This window comes from Engystomops pustulosus, chromosome 7, assembly GCF_040894005.1.
Source record: "Engystomops pustulosus chromosome 7, aEngPut4.maternal, whole genome shotgun sequence".
Classification (NCBI taxonomy): Eukaryota; Metazoa; Chordata; class Amphibia; order Anura; family Leptodactylidae; genus Engystomops; species Engystomops pustulosus.
The window spans coordinates 42,713,256-42,735,953 of record NC_092417.1 but is presented as its reverse complement, the minus strand read 5'-3'; the positions used below and the strand labels follow the sequence as shown (position 1 = coordinate 42,735,953).

At 41.0% G+C, this 22,698-nt stretch overlaps 1 protein-coding gene across 4 annotated transcripts in view; it reads right to left on the bottom strand.

Moving 5' to 3' along the window:
- The window catches only part of RGS6 (regulator of G protein signaling 6), a 262,469-nt gene that overhangs the window by 16,275 nt on the left and 223,496 nt on the right, over positions 1-22,698 (bottom strand). For all 4 annotated transcript variants that reach the window (XM_072115611.1, XM_072115613.1, XM_072115612.1 and 1 more), the window contains 8 exons: positions 20,519-20,595; positions 15,461-15,542; positions 12,782-12,856; positions 7,875-7,973; positions 4,221-4,282; positions 3,781-3,891; positions 1,859-1,984; positions 1,275-1,461 (listed from right to left, as the gene is read on the bottom strand). In XM_072115611.1, coding sequence (XP_071971712.1) covers positions 1,275-1,461; positions 1,859-1,984; positions 3,781-3,891; positions 4,221-4,282; positions 7,875-7,973; positions 12,782-12,856; positions 15,461-15,542; positions 20,519-20,595 — 819 coding nt within the window. The remainder of the gene's footprint in view (positions 1-1,274; positions 1,462-1,858; positions 1,985-3,780; positions 3,892-4,220; positions 4,283-7,874; positions 7,974-12,781; positions 12,857-15,460; positions 15,543-20,518; positions 20,596-22,698) is intronic.

Below are 22,698 nucleotides of genomic sequence, written 5' to 3'. Positions count from 1 at the left end.
GAAGTGAGGGACCTACAATCACTAGAGGGGAAGTGAGGGAACTACAATCACTAGAGGGGAAGTGAGGGACCTTCAATCAATAGAGGGGAAGTGAGGGACCTACAATCACTACAAGGGAAGCGATCAACCTACAATTACTAGAGGGGAAGTGAGGGGCCTACAATCACTAAAAGGGGACATGAGGGGCCTACAATCACTAGAGGGGAAGTGAGGGGTCTAGAATCACTAGAGGGAAAGTGAGGGGCATACAATCACTAGAAGGGAAGTGAGGGGCCTACAGTCACTACAAGGGGGGGGGGGGGGGGTGAGGTGCCTACAATCACTAGAGAGGAAGTGAGGAGCCTGTAATCACTAGAAGGGAAGTGAGGGACCTACAATCACTAGAGGGGGACGTGAGGGGCATACAATCACTAGGGGGAAGTGAGGGGCCTACAGTCACTACAGGGGGAAGTGAGGGGCATACAATCACTAGGGGGGAAGTGAGGGGCCTGCAGTCACTACAGGGACAGGGAGCGACTTGCACTCACTACTAGGGAAGTGAGGGGTTTATAGTCTCTACAGGGGGAAGTGAGGGTCCTACAATCACTAGAGGGGAAGTGAGGGGCCTACAGTCACTACAAGGGGGACGTGAGGGGCATACAATCAATAGGGGGGAAGTGAGGGGCATAAAATCACTAGGGGGGAAGTGAGGGGCCTACAGTCACAACAGGGGGAAGTGAGGGGCTTGCAGTCACTACAGGGGAAAGTGAAGGACCTGAGGTCACTGCTACAAAAGTGAGGTGCCTAAAATCGCTAGAGGAGAAGTAATGCGCCTGCAGTCACTACCAGGATGATGATGGGTATGCTGTCACTAGTGGGATGGTGAGGGGCCTGCAGTTACTACCGGGATGGTGATCGGCATTCATTCACTAGCGGGATGGTGAGGGGCATGTAGTCACTAGTGGATGGTGAGGGGCATGCAGTCACTAGTGGGATGGTGAGGGGCATGCAGTCACTAGCGGGATGGTGAGGTGCCTGCAGTCACTACTAGGTAAGTGGGAGAGCTTCTGTGCTTCTATTAAAATCAAGTGAGTTGTTTAAATTATTCAAATTTGGATGGGCGTGCATTGTCTACCGAGGACCCAATTTTTTTTCACAGGTCTATTAAAGCTTTCTAATACCTTCCATGCTGACAATGACGACACAGGGTGCACTGAAACAGTTAACTCTCAAACTAATTCCTCTTTTCTGCTATTAATATTCATTTCATTATTAAACCTTTTTCATCCTCATACCTGTGCATCTTCAAAAGTGTACCTCCCAGGATCCTTAACATTTTGGCTTGTCTTCTCAAAGCTGTGGGAGTCTAAATTGATGGCACTTTGCGCCCCGGGGGCCAGAAACTCCTGCCAAATTTCCTCTACCCTTTTCGGTACTTCTTGCAAAGGTTGCTTCTTCAGATCTTGGACAACCAGCCAAAACCTTTAATGTACATAATGATTTTATATTAGAGCAGTACTAGTGTGACTGGACAAACAATACTGCCATCTAGTGGACGGGGATGTGAATTGTTGGTAGATGTTTTCTTTAGTTGCAGAAACCTATCACATATAATACTATAATGAAAAGTATTTTACAATATCTCATGCCTGTTACTACTATGGTCAGCGTGGACCTTGTATCTGTTACTCATCACTGTCATTCATCTGATCATTTATAGACCGAGCAATGGAGACAATAATAAGCAGAATTTCAGGATCAATTCTATTTAAATCCACAATCAGGACTAAGTATTTTATTCTTAATATTTTGCTACCCTACTTCTAACAAAATATGAATAGGAAGTAACGTAGAGTCCATATAACATAAATTCACTAACCTGAGGTTTTCAGAGCTGAACTCTGATTCCACAAAGCGAAGGAACTGTTCTCTCCCTACTGGGTCTTTAAGCATTTCATCCAGGCAGAACCCCCACCTCTTTACACGCTGCTGAGTTGGCTCTTTGCTTTAGAAAGCATAAAAAAACAGTCCAGTAAAATCCTAATACTTTACATTGTTTGTTTATTTCTAGTTGAGAGGTGGCAATGACATTGAGATTTTAGAGGATTTTTTTGTGTTTTATTAAAAAGAAAACTCCTTTTAATAAATTAAAATCCAAAATTAAAATGCACCTGTCTGTTCCTCAGGGGATTCCATATGAAAAGCATCATTATTCCCATCACAGAGATACAATTCCAGTAATGGCATGTGACTACTGAGCCCAGTGACTACCCACAAGGGTGACATGCTGTATGTCGGGGCAGACATACCAATGGGGCAACCTGTGCAGCTGCACAAGAGCTCAGTAGGTAAGGGGGCCCATTGTCAGATTAAATCTGATTCCTACTTAGAATATAATATATAGCCCCATATTCTGTATACTGTAGACAGAGACAGGATGAATGGGGAGTCAACATTGGTTCCCCAGGAGAATAGACAGGTGAGTAATGATTCCTTTATTCATCTCTTCCGATTTCCATGGGTTTAATTTTTCCCCATAAATTAGACAACTCCTTTAATACACAATATATATGTAAATGTTTTTTTTTTTTTTTTGGTGTTGTTTTTGTTTTAGTGTTTTATATTTGTATTTTTATGGTTTGTATTTGTGAGAGTTATTTAGGGGGATTGCCATTCATGTGGATTGTTTTTAAATGTTAATTGCCCATGTCTGACAATTAATTGTATTAAAAAGGAAATAAAGAATATATATAAAAAATTATATATATATATATATATATATATATATATATATATATATATGTCCAGGTAAGAGGCAGCACTCCGTGATACGTGGAAATCCACGTATCATGGAGTGCTGCTTCTTACCTGGACTTATAATGTGTAATGTGCTCATTGTATTCAGAAACTAGAAAACTCTTCACTTCTTTTCGTCCGAGCACATATTGAAATTGGAATATGAAAACCTACAAAATTGTATTAAATATTTTATCATTTATTAAATTTATATTATGATTACTAAAATGACTAAAAGTTTCAATGCTTCCTATAGTTAAAACATTATGCAGGAGTTGCAAATGTCTATTGCACTAAAAATGAATTTACTCTTGAGTTTACTTGGTGATTTTCAACCAAGTGTTTGTTTGGTAACAACAGGAATCTAGCAAGGCATAATTGGAAACAAACTTCAAATCAATCTAAGTGCTATGAGGGCAGTTCTTCCACTCTAAGGTGCTATGTGCATTGAACTGCTACACAGTCCCTCCCCTCTACTCTAAGAGACAGCTGCAGCAGTTTTATTTTGAATAATTCAGCTTTCACTCAGACCATGGAGGAGGAGCAGCTCATTGAACACTTAGGGTGTAATCTAGAAGTACAGGCAGTCCCCGGGTTACATACAAGATAGGGTCTGTAGGTTTGTTCTTAAGTTGAATTTGTATGTAAGTCGGAACTGTATATTTTATCATTGTAATCCCAGACAGAACTTTTTTGGTCTCTGTGACAATTGGATTTTAAAAATGTTGGGTTGTCATAAGAACCAGGATTAACAATAAAGCTTCATTACAGACACCTGTGATGACTGTTACAGCTGATCATTGTAGCCTATGACTAAAGTACAACAAATTACCAATATCCAGAGGTCCCTTTGTAACTAGGGGTCATATGTAAGTCCAGTGTTCTTAAGTAGGGGACCGCCTGTACTTTAGGTGATGAACCTGCAGTTTGAGGGTCGCATCTACAATGTACATTTTATTAAAGCTTGCATAGACATAGAAAATACAGAAAATTCATAATATTTACCTCATTTCTAAATCCCAGGAAGTTGTATCATCGCTTATCCATGGATTAGAAGGATCAGGCGGGGTGAGGAAAGGATCGTACTCTATGTATTGTTCGGAATAAGCAATAAAGCTGTACACAACAAAAAAAATATGTCCTTTACGTTATTGACTATTAAATTATACATAAGCATCTAGATGGACAGACTTTCCGGGGACAGGGGTAAGTAAATGTGCTCCATTGTATCACACATTTATTTGAATAACAGAATGTAAAGCCCCTTTAAATGGTTTTAAATAATAAAGTACGAAATGTTTCCTCAGTGATATCAGTCTATAATGTGTATAGTGTATAGTAAAAGATCTCCTGCAGTATATATGGTGCCCTTTTCCTATTTTGTAATAATTTTAAATGATGTCATCTAATTTTTGTAAAAATACACCCTGTACTTAGAAACTTACCTGTCAGCTACTTTGGACATCTTTAAACAATGCCGATCTATCTGAACATTCAGAAAATCTATCTACAAAAAAACAAAAACAAGAAAACTTACATTAGTTCATGTTAAAGGATGAATCAAAAGTTCAAAAAAAATACATATTTGATTAGAGCAAGTAAAGTAAGGCTATGTCCAGAACACGGCTGCCATCTTGAACGACGCCATAGTAGAACAAGGGTAGGTTTTCCCAATGGGGAGGTAGTCATGTAGTATATGAAAGAATATCGGACTTGTCTAAGAAATTGATCACCACAACCAGATTTGCAATACCTTGGGTTTCAAGAATTATGAACACAGATAACTTCTCCATAAATTCCCTTTTAAACACAGGAGATAATGCAAATCTCATTGTGGCAATCGACTTTGGAGGCAATTCTGATCTTCTTTAATATGTAATATGTCCACTAAGGATTTATGGCGGATGGTCCGGCTTCCCTAAAGCACGTTTACGCAGGTTTTAGAAGGCTGATGATTGTTGGGTCCCCTACGGTAGGCGTTTGCAGGGGACCTTGTAGGGAAGATAGAAGTTGCATCTACCAATCGTATTGTGCAGAGAGTAGATTGGTCCCATTGATCACGTGACTGAACACAAGATTGGCAAGAAAACTGCCGGCTTAAGGAGACTGCTACTGGGTCTGTCTAGACCCTGCACATCCCAAACAGTGGGGCACATGTACCATAGTTTTGTCTCTCTGAGGTGAATTTTAGAGACTTTTGGCGGCTAGTTTTTGCACCTTATGTATGATCCTGTTTTTTTTACTTGTGATACATGTTCAGTTTTTCCTATCCTAGCAGGGGCAAATTTTGGCTTCTTTTTGAGGCTTTTTGTTGCAAATGTCTCAAATCCACAAGGACACAAGCCACGTGAGTAGTTATATACAGGAGAGGATACAAGCCATGTGAGGGGGTTATATACTGGAGTGGACACAAGCCATGTGAGGGGTTATATATACAGGAGAGGACACAAGTCATGTGAGGGGGTTATATACTGGAGTGGACATAAGCCATGTGAGGGGGTTATATACAGGAGAGGATACAAGCCACGTGAGGGGTTATATACAGGAGAGGATACAAGCCACGTGAGAGGTTATATACAGGAGTGGACATAAGCCATGTGAGGAGTTATATACAGGAGAGGATACAAGCCACGTGAGGGGGTTATATACAGGAGAGGACACAAGCCATGTGAGGGGTTATATACAGGAGAGGACACAAGCCATGTGAGGGGTTATATACAGGAGAGGACACAAGCCATGTGAGGGGTTATATACAGGAGAGGATACAAGCCACGTGAGGGGGTTATATACAGGAGAGGATATAAGCCACGTGAGAGGTTATATACAGGAGTGGACATAAGCCATGTGAGGAGTTATATACAGGAGTGGACACAAGCCACGTGAGGGGGTTATATACAGGAGAGGACACAAGCCATGTGAGGGGTTATATACAGGAGAGGACACAAGCCATGTGAGGGGTTATATACAGGAGAGGACACAAGCTATGTGAGGGGGTTATATACAGGAGAGGACACAAGCCATGTGAGGGGGTTATATACAGGAGTGGACACAAGCCACGTGAGGGGGTTATATACAGGAGAGGATACAAGCCATGTGAGGGGGTTGTATACAGGAGAGGACACAAGCCATGTGAGGTGTTATATACAGGAGAGGACACAAGCCACATGAGGGGGTTATATACAGGAGTGGACACAAGCCACGTGAGGGGGTTATATACAGGAGAGGACACAAGCCATGTGAGGGGTTATATACAGGAGAGGACACAAGCCATGTGAGGGGTTATATACAGGAGAGGACACAAGCCATGTGAGGGGTTATATACAGGAGAGGATACAAGCCACGTGAGGGGGTTATATACAGGAGAGGATATAAGCCACGTGAGCGGTTATATACAGGAGTGGACATAAGCCATGTGAGGAGTTATATACAGGAGTGGACACAAGCCACGTGAGGGGGTTATATACAGGAGAGGACACAAGCCATGTGAGGGGTTATATACAGGAGAGGACACAAGCCATGTGAGGGGTTATATACAGGAGAGGACACAAGCTATGTGAGGGGGTTATATACAGGAGAGGACACAAGCCATGTGAGGGGGTTATATACAGGAGTGGACACAAGCCACGTGAGGGGGTTATATACAGGAGAGGATACAAGCCATGTGAGGGGGTTATATACAGGAGAGGACACAAGCCATGTGAGGTGTTATATACAGGAGAGGACACAAGCCACATGAGGGGGTTATATACAGGAGTGGACACAAGCCACGTGAGGGGGTTATATACAGGAGAGGATACAAGCCATGTGAGGGGGTTATATACAGGAGAGGACACAAGCCATGTGAGGGGGTTATATACAGGAGTGGACACTACTGTTGGGATTTAACATGTTACATTTTTGATGCCTTTTGAAACTTATTACAACAGCTGAGGAGAGTTGATTTTCCTAATTACATTACTGTTAACATTTGAATGTACAAAACACATAGTAAACGCTATGTTAACACATGTGTTAATGTGATGTTTATATTGTGTTTTGTAAACACAAATGTTAACAGTAATGAAATAAGGCAAATCACCTCTCCTCAGATGTTGTAATTAGTTTCAAAATAGAAGTAACTAATAAAAAAAATGCAAACATTTAAGAATTTTGAAAAGAGGATACTGTGCAAAATGTTAAAGCATGTGAAATAATTCCAATTTACATGTTAAAATCGGGTCCATGAAAAAAAAAACTTCCTTTGCACCTACCCTGGACCAGGTGCAGAATTGAGCCAAAAATGGTGCAAAAATGGCGCAAAAACGGCAAAATGTTGCACAGAACATCTGGAAAACAATGATACATAAGGCACACTGCACAAAGGTGCAGACTAGGCGTAAATGAAACAGAACAGAGTCGCAAAAATGGTGCAAAAACTACAAAAGTCGCAAAAATTTGACAATTTGCCTAGCTGAAAATATGACACATGTGCCTCAGTGACAAGTTTTACTGCTACTATGATCCTTTTCACTCGTTATTGGGAAGGGACAGAGGAAAATCAAAGTGTAAAAAAAACTAAATAAAAAAAAGTTCCCAAAGGAATATTCTGACCTTTGCAGGACATTAAGTAAAAATGAAATTAAAAATGTCTCTTTGTGGATAATGATATATTACAGTCAGAAACAGTAAAAACTTATAAAATAAGCATGCTGTATGTCTCCCTTATAAAACGCAGCAAATTTTGTTAGCCCAAAGAATAAAAAAGTTAGAGCCATTAACCCCTTAATGACTTGACCCTTTTTTCTTGATGTGTTTCCATTTTTCACTCACCACATTTTATTTTTGCACTATTGGTGCTATTGGATATTATATGCCATGTACTGGGAGGAAGGAAAAAAAAATCCAAATGTGGTAAAATTGGGGAAAAATGCATTTGCACCTTTTTTTTTACTTTTTAGAGCAGTTTTATAAACTCTGCTTCACAATTATGCAGTGCACAGGAATGAGGAACTTAGGACCCCGACCTTATGAGGTCACAGTGGTGGGGATCCTGCTGACGTGGGCTAATAGTTTCTATGACAAAACCCTTTGAGGATGATCCATTTAGGTGATGCACTAACCTGTCTTTTCAAGTCATCTTTTGTTGTTTTCCTAATCACATGGGAAGCCATATGCACAGGACTTTGTGACTGTGAGTCCTCTGATACACCGTATACAGACTGGATAAAAGAGAAAAAGAAAGGTGGTTATCTTAAGGCATACTAACATAGTACATAGAATGTCTACTGTTATTTCCACATCACAAAAGTCAATGTCAGAAAGTTATTTTTATAGGATTTTGTTTTCTTATAGTTTAACTCCCATTTCAAATTTTCTGCATGAGACAAAATAAGAAAGTAAATTTAGCTTTATGGGGTAGACATTGCAAATATAACTAGGTATAGCACCTTAGATGGCATCACCCTGGTCACATGGCATGAAGTGCCCAATGATTTTAAAGGGAACCTGTCACCAGGAGAGCCATTTTTAGCACTCCCCCAGTCCCCACAGAGCATAGTACATACACTGCCAAAGTGTTTTTGTATAAAAAATAGGTTTTACAGAAAAAAAGATATGTTATATTGTACCTTTCATTAGCATCTGCTGTGTGACTAGGCAGTTGCCCAATAGGAGGGGCTGGAAAGGAGCAGTTTCCCCCCCACCCTTGGGAAAGATGTGACCTTTTCAAATATATGAATAACTCCCCACACTCGGGATTGGCTGTAGAGGAGCAGGGGGCGTCACTAAGCCAAGTGATGGGTGTTTTCATATATTTGAAAAGGTCACATGGAGTAGCTGTTCCCCAAGGGTGGGGGGGAAACTGCTCCTTTCCAGCCCCTCCCAGTGGGCAACTGCCTAGTCACACAGCAGATGCTAATGAAAGGTACAATATAACATATCTTTTTTTCTGTAAAACCAATTTTTAATACAAAAACACTTTGGCAGTGTATGTACCATGCTCTGTAGGGACTGGGGGAGTGCTAAAAATGGGTCTCCTGGTGACAGGTTCCCTTTAACAGAGCTCTCTCTCAATGTTCCACACAGCGGCATGTAAGAGCTGTCAATCAGGACACGGAGGCAGAGCAGTGAAAGTAAAATTTAATATACACGACTTATATATTCACTTAGTGTGATTTGACTGACATCAGGTGAGTTACATAGAAGTTTAGAAACTGTTTTTTTACATTACGGCCATGGAAAGGAACCATTTAGGGGTAAGGGCAATGATTTTTAATGATTGTTTTTAATTAAGTATTCATTTTGTGGGGTTTAATTTAAATGACAGGTTCTATTTAAGTAAAATCAGCATTGTCTATGGGTCTTTAACAGCTTTTCAGACATACCTTATTTGTTTCCCAGTGACCTGTGATTTTAGAGAAATTTTTTTTTTTTATCTTTATGTAAATTTACTCTATGGTGTACCAGGGGAAGCAGAATTTTATTTTAACTATGAAATCACTGAGAAAAGGGAAATGTGGATTATAGGGAAAGGAAGGATTATAAAGAGCCTGGCACAATGCTGGTTTAACTTCTGTCAAGATTTAAGAGCTGGTAGACGCCTTTTAAAAAGGATCTAACATTTTAGTGGGAATCTACCACCACACTGCTATGTTACGTAGTGCTATTTCCAGACATGCCGCCTATACTTTGTTTTATTATTCTCCAGCAGTTCCTTTCCATGCTAAAACTACACTTTAGAAATATGCAAATTAAGCTGAAGTTCTTTGTGGGTGTTAGGAGAGCACTAGAGATGAGCGAGTATACTCGTCCGAGTATACTGCTCGGTCGAGTATTAGCATACTCGGACCGGCTCGTTACTCGGACGAGTATCTCGCCGGCTCGAGATCGAGCATTAAATTAAGTGAAGAACAGTATTTTTATTACATACGCGCGCACAGCTGCAAAGTGAAGAATAGAATTAAAACATTAAAAACTGTGAAAACACGAACATTTAAGTGCAGAACACATTGAAAGAACACTATTCTTCACATTCCAGATGTTCTGAACATCTCCTAACTTAGCGGGAGACACGCGCGAACACCTGGAAAGTGAAGAATAGTGTTATTTCAATGTGTTCTTACAAGCAAAACATCAGTAAACATCTGGGATATTTTATTATGCACTGTTCTTTTAATGTTCTCTTTTACTAAAAAAATGCTCGGGTCTCCCATTGACTTTAATGGGGTTCGTTATTCGATACGAGCACCCGAGCATCGGGAAAAGCTCGTATTGAATAACGAGCACCCGAGCATTTTAGTGCTCGCTCATCTCTAGAGAGCACCTCAGGCTCCGGCTCAACAACAATAACATCCTCTGCTACACTACCAACACCCAGTGACTTCTCTCTTCCTTCCTCTTTCAGATATATGTCACTCCTGGATCCAGCCAGAAGTGATGGCGAAGCCTTGAGGTGCTCTGTTAACGCTGTGTAAGCACTTCAGACTAATTTGCATTATTAGGGGTGCACTTTAACTGAAAATGTAGTGACTAAGATGGGGTCACATGCATTTTTGGGTATAATACCTCTACAGTCCATCAAGCAAAAAATCGGGGTAAGGCATAGCTACGGAACGGAGGACACCAAACCTAAAGTTTAGGCGTGCACATCTCTGAATTTGCCATGCAGGGATGCTAATTTACAAATACTTTGGACTTGTGTCCTTTTTAAAATATATTATGGTTTTAAAAGGAAGAAAGCATTTCCCTATTTTAAGAGAGTTCTCTTGTGTTTGGGAACCTGTTATGCATTCACTTATGGTATGGTGATAAGGTAGTTAGCTGCAATTCCCCTAGTGGTGTTTCCTGGATTTGGATGATTTAGACCTACATTCCACTAACAATCGATTATCCAGCATTGCTACAGTGTGACAATGATATTCTTCAATACTATGTGTGATGGAGCATAATATATAAAGTTAATAATACTGCCCTGGATAGCAGGATGGAGGTGGCCTGGGGGTCTAAATTATTTTGAAAGATTTTCTTTAAAGAAAATGGGTGTAAAGCAATTTCCTGGCTTGTGTTTACTGTCTCTTTATGATTTGAATCAAAACATAATGGGGGAATTCATCAATGCACCACCCCCCTATTTCAGATGTCAGCTTTAACCAAAGCTTTTAGATCAATTTTTGGTGTTTTTCTCACTTGTCCAACAAAAGGGGCATGGGCTCATGGAAAGAGGCATGGGTGGTGGAAAATAGTCTGTCCGCTGAAAAATTAGAAGGGTGCACCACAGTTAATACCAGCTAAAACCAGGTCTAAAATAGGACCTGACCGTCAATGATAAATCCGGTGCAGCGCTAGACTAGTGTTGTTGTTGAGGCTCAGATAATTCCCCCACTGACTGATAAGTGCTTCAACCAACTTGTGCCTTGACTTCAATAGTAAAAGTGATGCGATTCTTTTATTTTATTCCAAAATTGGCTGTTTTTACTGTGGAAGAAATCCAGGCAAATATTTCCCTTGTATCTACAACATCTTTTAAGATTCTTTTATGTGCACTTCATTAAGAATTTATTCACATGGGTTTCCTCTTCAAAGACATCCCCCTGCTGTTCTTACCTATTAGCCGTTCTTTAGAACTTTCAGATGGGAAATCATCACTTTAACTTGTTAGAATGAAACCCTGAGGCAGTGGGAGGGAGTGAAGTGAACTGGATAAGGACAAGAATACGTATTACTTCCCACAGTGCCTTGAATTTACTACTTCTGCTCTGCCATTCACAGCTCTGACATCATCAGATCTGTTTCCTACGCTGTACGGAAAACACCCAACCTGGTCGAAACACGCTGTCTACAGTTGCAAGTCTGTTCCTTCTGGAAAGATGCATGGTTTTCCTATTCGCATCCTGGAAAAGTTTGCAAATTTTCACAGAATCCCCTAGTGGAGCATTCACTTAATTGTCAGTCTCCGTAAGGAGAACTCTTACTTCTCAACCCTAGTCACAAGCCTCTCACCCAGCCAAACCAGTTTCCTATACTGTACTGAAGAGACACAACCAGGTGGAAACAGTGCTGTCTACAGTTGGGAGTCTGTTCCTACTGGAATAGATATACTGGTTATTGGCTTTAATCATGTCATAAGGCTTCCTGAAGGTCATGCTTGATTTTAAGGCAGCTGCCTTACAAGGTAACTAAAAGAGGCAAGGCTTTTCTTATCCCATCCTGGAAAGCTTAGCATATTTTCCCATCATCATATTTTCCCATTGATTTATACAAAATGGTAATATATTTTTTTAAAGGAAATGTACCATGGATTCTAACTTTATTAACTATTCACATTTATGCTGCTGGGTTTGTGAATAAGGATATATGTTTAGTAGGAGAATTCCTCCAATAAGTTACTTATAAAATCACCTTTTATATTTATGTAAACGAAGCACAGGTGCTTTGGTGGGGAGTCAACAGAGCCCCCTCTGTGCTCTGGATTCTCTGGCTCTTACAGACCCCCAAAGCACTTGTTATCGGCCTGTTGACTGTGTGCTCTCAACTGTCAACTATCAACTGTCTGCAAAAAGTATGATAGCCACTGGTTCCGCGAGATTTCGGTAGACAGTGGGAGGGAGTGAGCACAGAGGAAGCAGGGAGGCCGGGCCTTTGTTACATTTGCTTCACTCACAACAAACACATAGACTCAATTCACACCTTGGCTAGGGTTTTGTTATGTTCTTCCACTATGGAAACCAAACACTAATGGTAAAGAATTCTATTAACCATCAATGTTTGTCTTCCACTGTACAGAACAGCATAACAGACACCCCATAGTAGAAGTGTGAACCCAATTTTATGGGTTAAGAAACATAAACCAAGATATCTTGAAATAATGAAATATTGTTGAAAATGAAAGGAAACACATACTAGTATAGGGAATGGCTAACAAAAAAGTAGATTTTAATGTAAAACAGACAAATATCCACAGCAATTATCCAAATGGCGATAAAAGTGTACAAGGTGGTAAACAGGAAGTAATAGTTATCACCAGATGTACCTTTTTGACCTTCTGTGGATTCTTCATTCGACGGCACTTTCTTATGTCCATCTCTGTGGTATTCACACATCCAGGCTAATTGAATAGAACAAAAATGTGTTCATGTAATAGGACCAATACCAATTCCACAGGAGGCCGTAGTCTTTTAGTAGGAAGGTCCAATCGAAACACAATTACAAAAATCTCTGCATAATATATCACATTCATCTTGTGACCACCATATAACAATGGCTGTGCTACAGAAATATCCCATAGGCTACATTTCTTCCTATATCTATATAAAGCTACAGACAGTATGGCAACCCTGGTAACCAACAGCCCTCCTTCAACATGGGGCATACGGCACAATTCTGTTGGACTTTGCATGATAAATCTGGACACCGTCCACCAGAATATCCCCCTTCAATGCAGAAATTTGTTGCATGAAGAACAGTGCAGCTGCGACACAAAACACAAATGTGTCTCGGACACTTCTTTAATACCTGTGCTAGCAGTTTCCTAAAAAGAACGTGCAAAGTCCAGCAGAAAACTGGCACAAAGCCCTTAGTAAATGTTACATCATCTTGCAGGAAAAAAAACTGCATTTACATTAAGAAATATGTACAGTTGAGTACCAGTAGGTATCGAATAAAATTATAGAAGAGTAACCTTCAATCTTCATTCAAAAACCTATTTTATTCTATTACGTATACTCACAAAACCACGCAATGGTCTAACGGTGTATGGAGGGAGGGCAGATCAGGAGGCGACGACCATTTAGCACTTGAACACAATTCTTCCAGCCTCCTAAGACCTCCCCAGAAGGTAGAGACTGGGAGAATAGCGCTAAAGCGCTAAACAGACATAGCCTTCAGACAGACCATCCTACTATGTCCTCCCTCACAAGTTTGACCATCACAAGGGGTTTTGTGAGTATCATAATATATAAGGCTGTAAAAAGACACAAGTCCATCAAGTCCAAGCTTTAAGTAGTAAGCAAATGTTTTTTTTTCCCATAACCCATGATATTTTAAAAGGATTAAAAGAAGACTTTGAAATGAGGGCGAGTGCAGTTCTTATGTAATTTTATTTGATATGTTTGGGTGTCTCTATGGAAAGGACTGAGCACCACATCCAAACCCTCCGTGATCATCACATGCTTGATTACACTCCCCTCGGTAATACCTAAATGGACATTCTTCTAGTAAATGTCACAGTTACAATCGGGGTAGTGCCATTTCTATGTTTAGAGTGGGTATCAGTCAAGTAGCAGGACTGATTCCAATGTAGCTGGAACCTTTTTCTCTCTATCCCCCACTTTCCCAGAGCCACCAGTGTCATTAGTTAAGGTCTGGCCCTGCCCACTTAGTAAACAGCCTAATTAGCATATTGGGAGGCTGCAACATATAGCTGTATTTGCTCAGGAATGAAGGGGCTTAAGAAAAAGTTGTTTCTGAAACAGAGTCGGTGAAGCAACACCTATGGAAGGATTCAGAAAAAGACGTTATGGAAAAGGTGTCAAACAAAAAAAGTTTACTGTGATGTTAAATAAATTTGTGTTAAAAAAATACAAAAGTGTTAAAGGAATGAAACCAGTAGTGGATTATAATATAGGCGGTTTGGACAGTAGCCCGGGGCCCAATCCTTGTAGGGGGCCTATAGCTACCCAAACCACCACCTAACTCTATACTGAGAAGGACCTTTAAGGGTTATTTCTACTTTCATATTTAATTTATTTCATATTCCATATACATACATTTTATCAACAGCATGTTAAAAAATAAAATGTTCCTGAGTGAAGATAATTTCTCTTAAATGTAGTCATATAGTCCCTTAGAAACGAGATAGCTTCCTCGGATACGACCACCTCACATTCTGGCAGCAGTGGCCAGACATGCGCTATTGAGTCCTGCCGACCACCTGAATTCAGCGTTCATTACCACAGGACGGCTGTGGGACATGCAGTAACTTCATGACATTTTATATGCAAAACAATCTGTTTCTTTGTGAAATCACTCCAGCAGCTGCGGTGGTCGTATCTAAGAACAACATTGTTTTTAAGGGACCATGTGATATTTATAGAAAATTATCTTCACGCAGGTAGAGATGAGTATAAATGGTAGGTCAATTAAATTAAATATGATTGCCCAGATGAGAATACCTCTTTAACCCATGCAATCCTCGCACATCTGTTCCTGCTCTCAATACACATTTGCACAGAAGCCATTTCATGTCCTGTAACCGCAGATTGATAGCAGGCAGAAGGGACATATCCTCCGTTCCCCAAGAAGCTGATTCTAGTACCATCTGTAGGAAGTGATTTCAGACTTGTAGGGGCTATGATATTCATGCAGCCCAGGGTCCATCACAGTATTAATTCACCCCTGAATGAAACCTTTATTGGCTAACCAGAAATATTATATTTGCAATAGTTCTGAGCAAAGATGCCCCTTCTTCAGGCTCTTTACAAACTAATCATTAATTTATATATCGGCCTGTGTAAGGGGACCTCTGCACTTGCAAAAAAAAAAAAAATTCTGTTTAGAAAATAAAGGTATTTTAACACTTTCATATTTCTACGCAAAAATATTTAATATCACAGAATAATGACAGTGGGAGTGGAGTGGAGGTGGCCGTGAAAGATCTCTTAAAGGGATTGTCTGGTTTAAAAAAACTAAGCTAAACTAAACATAGACGTACCACAGGTCGGTGCACATCCCAGAATCCTCTCTCTTGGCTGTCCAGGATCTTTCTTTCAGTTTTATCCTTTTTCCTGTCAATTCTACAAATGAAAACATTGAAAATATTTTATCATTTTTATTTAACTGCTACACATATTTTATTAACATATTTTATTACTCGCATGCATCATATCTGTGCTCTTTCATGTACTCATATGTAAATGGTCACATAGTAAAGATCACTCACTCTTTAGCAAGCGGATGGAGGATTCTCCGCAAAGCCGCTGCCCTAAAGGTGGTTTTTTAATTATGTTTGGGGAAGGGGTCGCCAATCAGTTGAAGTGGTCTTTGCTGTGCAACTGATGTGACCCACAATATGTTGAGTTTTGCTGGATTGAAGTTTGAGGGAGCTAGTGCACTACTGATACAGGAGTGGGAGCTGAAGAGCAATGTCTACAGAAGAATTTAGCAAGAGTGAAAAAAATGCTACCTAACGTCAATGTCAAGGGTTGTACAAAGAATGAAGATTGAGGTGCCAATCACCCCGTGCCAATCTCACATGTCAAATGGGCAGGAAGGGGTTGGTTCGACCCACATAGAATTTATTTAAGCCATAGCCTGATAGCATATCGGGTCTACATGTAATGGCCCTGCCAATATGAAATATTGCTCCTATTAGATTGCATGTGTCCCATAGAGACTGATCACCTCTGTGAGCCATCCATAACTGGTAATGCAGCTATACAATTTCTGTCTGGAAAAGGAATGTTTATGTATTGACTAATGATAAGTCATGTTTGATGATGTGAATGCAATCCTGTCACAAGGACCCTGGTTAGATCCCCAGAAACTCCGTGCCCAGGTGGAACCCTGTCTAGGATTACTGCTAAAGCAGCTCCTAACATCTCCAGCCTAAAGCTATAGAAACTGGGCTGTGGGCATCCTTTGCCAGACATTATCCAACCAGCTACCTTGGACCTGGCCTGTTACCTAGGCCTGTTGGTGTTGCTGTTTCATGTCCTGGAATAAAGGAACTGTGAGTTCATGTTCTACAGGTCTTGTCTACGTGTGATTCCTGGCTGCCACTAAGGGCCTCTCCTCTACCATCTACCCGGGAATCACTCATAGACACATACACTGTGAGTGCCCCATGGAGAACTATTTTCACCATAAATCGGCTTCTCCCTGTTCTTCCAATCCACCTGCTGGACACCTGCCTGGTGTGGATGAGGCCTGTTCCTACAGGACCAAGCGACTGTGACCAAGTTAGCACTAGGCCACGCTCAAGCCAGCCATTCAGGTACCAGGGGAAACCAGCTGCCCCCAAGCCCTTATGTCAGGCCCTGGTGGGGGATGTTGCATATTGTGCCCCAGTAGAGGAATATCATCATTAGAGCATGATTTGAACGGATGCCTGTCTAAACAAAACATAACTGAAGAAATTTAGATTCATAGTCAATGGGGTTTTTAAGTGATATGTTAAACCTCTGTTATTTATTTTATTTAACGGAGGCAAGGAATGGAGGTTTGAACTGTGGTGGGAACATACCCTTAGATGTTTGAAAGATGTTTGAAATGCTACACAGATGCCTCCAGTTTGTGCCAATCACGGCACTAGTTTCCCTTCTCCTTCCGAGTTCACTTTAAAATAATAACCCTCATCCACAAAGCTCTGCATAATGCTACACCTCCATCTCTATCTTCTCTCATCTCAGTCTATTGCCCAACCCATGCTCTTCGATTTTCCAGTGATCTTAGATTAATCTCTACATTAATTCGAACCTCTCATGCAGGATCTCCAGGACTTCTCCCGAGTTGCACCAATTCTCTGGAATGCCCTTCCCCGGACTCTCAGACTAATACCCACCCTCCAAAGTTTCATGCATGAAACGTCAACTCCCCTAATAATAACATCTATAATAATAACAATTAACAATTAAAATAAATAAAATAATAATTATAATAATATAATAATTACATCTATAATAATAACAATCTTTACTTATATAGCGCCATCAAACTCCATAGCCTTTTGCTATGGTGTTTGATTGCGCTACATAAGTAAAGATTGTTATTATTATAGACAAGTAGGGGGGGGGGGCATGGGCGTTGAACCGGTAGGACTGCCATAAAATTACACAATTAAAGTGCGGTTTCAATTTGGATCCTGATGCAACAACATCCTAAGACGTGCCAGGATTGTTAAGATGTGCCAAGACTTCCTTTTAAAAATGTTGATGCATCTCACGCCAGCGCAGCAGATGATTAAGACCGGTAAACTACTTGCCAGATTTAATACATCAACTCCAGTATCTGCTGTAACTCTTTTATATGTCAGGTTAATTCATATTACACTCATCATGAAATTACTTCATTTATTAAAGTCCTCTTGGTTGAGCGTAGCTGGGCAAGCTGTCACATTATACTAATTCATCTCATATGATTGCCATTAACATACAGATTTTGGCTCTTGTCCATTCCTCTGGCGCTTCATGAGATTATTTGATTTACTTTGCCTTCTTGAATATGACGCATCTGACGGTCTTGTTTCTACTTCTGTACTGTTAGAAATGCAGCGTGTATAAGCACATGCAGATGTGAAGCAATGCACATTTAATGTTGGATGGATTTTCACAAATGTTACCTTCACAAACAGGATTGTAAATAGGTTTATGATGTCCCAAAAAGATAAATGCACTTTAGCATCAGCATCAGGGCCCTTTTAACAATAGGACAAATGGCGCACTGTGGCAATAGGGGGCCTCTTTTTCAGTCAACACTGTATACTCTGGGGAGGCTTTTTATACCCTGGGGGAGGGGGCTGTGTATACTCTGGGGGAGGCTGTGTATAATGGGTGAGGCTGCGTTTACCCTGTTGGGGCTGTGTATACCCTGGGTTAGGATATGTATACCCTGGGGGAGGCCGTATATACCCTGGGGAAGACTGTGTATACTGGGAGAGGCTGTGTATACTACTACAGGAAGGCTGGCTATACCCTGAAGGAGGCTGTGTTTCCCCTCGGGAAGGTTGGGTAACCTGGGGGAGGTTGGGTAACCTGGGGGAGGCTGTGTATACCCTTGGGGAGGCTGTGTTTACCCTCGGGGAGGCTGTGTTTACCCTCGGGGAGGCTGTGTATACTGGGGAAGGCTGTGTATACTGGGGAAGGCTGTGTATACTGGGGAAGGCTGTGTATACTGGGGAAGGCTGTGTATACTGGGGGATGCGGTGTATACCCTCGGGGAGGTGGTGTATACCCTGGGGGAGGAGAAGTATACCTTGGGGGAGGCGGTGTATACTCTCGGGAAGGTTGTGTATACCCTGTGGAAGCTTGTTTATACACTGGGGGAGGCTTTGTATACCTTTGGGGAGGCTGTTTATTACTGGAGGAGGCTTTGTATACCCGCGCAGTGCCTGTGTTTACCATTGGGGAGGCTGTGTGTACTCTGGGGGAGGTTGTGTGTACTGTGAGAAGCTGTGTATACTGCTGGCAGAGGCTGTGTATACTACTAGGGGAGGCTGTGTATACTGCCTATGGGGGATCTGTATATAGGGGCTGAATTTTATGTTTTATGTTATAAGTTGGTGCACTCTGTCGGGGCAGCTCAGGTGGTGCCAGATTCCTAAAGAACGTGGGACCCAACTTATGAATCTGGTTCACCCTACTCACTACAAAGGCAAACTGCACATAGTACAGACAAGGGGTCATCTGGAAGTCGGGTGTCCTTAAGTTGGGGACCAACTGTGTTTGTTTTTTGGAAACCCTAAATTTCTATTCTTGTTTATAACATTTCTTAAAAAATAGTTTTCATAGAAATTACTAGGTTACACAAAACAATTGTTAATAGTGATGTGTTAAAGGGAGAATAAAGATGACCTTGAAAAACCTCAAGTGAAAATTCTAAGAACAAATTGGATATGCACAAGTAGTACCACTGCTGTCCACTAGGTGCTGCATAGACACCAGACATTTAAAATCTACCATTATTATTCATTGTAATTTGTATATAACACTACACAAAATTATATACTTTTGTAACAATCGGAAATGGAAATTCTTCATAAATCTTTTATATAATGTGTGAAAAATACCCCCACCAAATATGTTTCCCCTAATCCTGTCCCCAGCCCCTTTATATTTATTCAATTTTTATTAAAATGCGTGTGTGCATACTTATTTTTAATCGATCCAACCTCTTAGCAAATAAGAGGTCGGATCGTCGTACAGGTCCCCTAGCAGTCAGCCGTATTCATGAGGGGGCCGTCCGACACACCCCCTTCATGGTGGGGGTATTTTTCGGAGGTGACAGGTCCTCTTTAATGTCTTCCATTGTCATCTCTTTGCATGTCATCCGCTATACTTTTAGTATCTTGATGGAAACAAAGACACAACCTTTCTGTGTGTTACTTTGTACTTTACTTTAAATAAAGTGCAATGGAGTTTATTTTTTTATTTAAAGTTGAGCTTAGGTTTCAGTAGATTTTTATAAATCAATATTGGAGATGATAATAGTAAACCTTGTAATATACTATATTGAAGCTATATGTTCCTGTGTCCTTCTTTTTTCTTTTTCCTTATTTGTGTAAATCAGTTTTCTGTCCTGTATCCACTGACAGCTGAGAGATATAGGTGCCTGATAAAGTGTCTAATGACTTAGTGCTTTACAGACAGTCCCTGTATAATCTCATCTCTCAGAGATCTAAATCATCAAAGCAAATGTGATCTGGTAATGGAAATAGTTAATCATGAGGCTCAGAAGGCTTTGAGATACACTACTCGCTACAGGAGAAAGAGCAGGAACAAGCACAGAGAAGCTGCTCTACTTATTGAAGTATATAACAAAAATGAGTTTTTTATCACCTGCTCTATTCATTTCGGCAATAAAAAAATTACTCGAAAGGTTTTGTTATATCTTAACATTAAAGTCTAACTGATTCCATCTGTTATTTCTTCAATTCTTTTTAAATGTACAAACCCAGAAAATGGACTAAAAAGAATAAAACCTGATGCCCAAAAAACTGAAAAAAAAAATAGAGACCTGGCCTATACTTTTCTGATACATGTGTGTCACATCTTACTTGACTTGCGCCTCTGCTTGCATAAAGATGAATTCCCATTTTCTTGCAAATGCCCGCTGCAGTCTTGCTAAATTCTCCTGGCAAAAAGAGACAAAAAAAAAATATTTAGCATGTTGATAATGCATTTCGCTATGCTACCCTGAAAGCAATCATTGTCTAATGCACGTCCATTAGAAAAGAAGTCAGGCCAAGTGAAGGATGTTATATCTCTCAAACTTTTTGCTTGGTGCTCTTACTCATTGGCCTGAAATAAAACAAAGGAATGATAGGCTTTACTTCTGCACATTTTTAGGCTGATTAGGACATTCTATTTTCGGCACATACAATCTCCTTAAGCTTTTACATCGGGGATGTTATGCATTCCCATGACTAATTTATGCATAAAATGAATGTACAGATGTAACTTCTGCTTCAGAACATAAGTTCTCAAATTTTAATGGCCTACTCTACATGAATATATTGTTTCCATATTCCTCAGACCACTGTATAAAATACACCATAACAAAACAAAGACTCACCTACTAAAGGTTCAGTGGTGACTTTCGCAAACTCCTGAATTAATTTTATTCCAGTTTTACTTTCACCCCTAAAAGGAAATCTACCACATCACCCTGTAGGCCAGTGATGGCGACCTTTTGAGTCTGAGTGCCCAAACTTCAACCAAAAGCCACTTATTTATTGCAAAGTGCCAGCGTAGCAATTTAAAGGGAACCTACCACCACAAATCTACCTATAAAGGTAGATCGGGTGGTAGGTGGATCAATAGGACGTGAGGATAACCCTTTTAAGGACTAATCCTCACGTCCTGGCACTTTTTTGGAAACTTTTATTTGGCACATATGTAAATTATTTTATGCGGCTACTGGGGCGTGGAGTAGCCGCATCTGAGGTTACACGAGGCGGCTACTCCACGCCCTGGTAGCCTCTTTTCTCCTCCTACTTACAATCTTCGGCGCGCAGCTACAAGGATGCTGCGCGCCCTCATCCGATGATCCTGCTGTCTGCGCATGCGCAGAACAGCAGGCCCGCGCCTGTGCGGCTCCGGAGCAGTGACCACGCAGGCGCATGCGCAGACAGCAGGATCGTCGGACGAGGGCGCGCAGCTTCCTCGTAGCTGCGCGCCGAAGATTGTAAGTAGGAGGAGAAAAGAGGCTACCGGGGCGTGGAGTAGCCACCTCGTGTAACCTCAGATGCGGCTACTCCACGCCCCAGTAGCCGCCTAAAAAAATTTACATATGTGCCGAATAAAAGTTTCCAAAAAAGTGCCAGGACGTGAGGATTAGTCCTTAAAAGGGTTATCCTCACGTCCTATTGATCCACCTACCACCCGATCTACCTTTATAGGTAGATTTGTGGTGGTAGGTTCCCTTTAAGAAGTAATGTATTTCTCCTTGTTCATTGACAACTTTCAATCCTTCAGCCTCCCAAGGACACCAACACAGTTGAAAGGAGGAGCGCAAATTCGACTATCATTGTAGGAAGATTCTGCAGGAAGATTATTTGATAACCTTTATTTTGGGGTGATGGCCTGGGTGCCCACAGAGAGGGCTCCGAGTGCCGCCTGTGGAACCTGTGCCATAGGTTCGCCACCACTGCTGTAGACTATTCAATACTGATTACAACACATACTTTGGTTAGGGACATCAACCTTTAGTTTAGCTAAAAAAATTGGTTTACCTACATATGCAAATAAGCCTTCGGTGCTACCCCTACGTCACTGGGCACCTTTCATTCCCTTCCGACCATTAATTATGCACGCTTCCGTCTTCTTATGCGCCCTCCTTCTGGTGCTGAGGGCTGTGATGTCACATCGCTCTCGGCACTTATTGCCCAAGTGCAGACACAAACTATCATGCAGCTACAGTGAGAAGTGGCAGGCTGAGCGACAGGTTGTCTCTGCGCATGCGCGATAAGTATCGAGAGCAACGTGACATCACGGAAGGAGGTGACGTCACGGCAGGAGGTCTGTAATTCAATGTTACTTTTAAAAGGTTCTTGTCATCTATTTTACTGAGATGTTTCTCCTAAAATCATATTTTAACAGTATGCTAATAAGCCTGAAGTGCTCTGGGGGTGTTATCAGAGCCCCTACATGCTGTAGAACATTACCACAGTCATGGCACCTGGATCTCTGAGTATGGTTTATCATGCTTGATGTTGATGGTAGATTTCACTTAAAG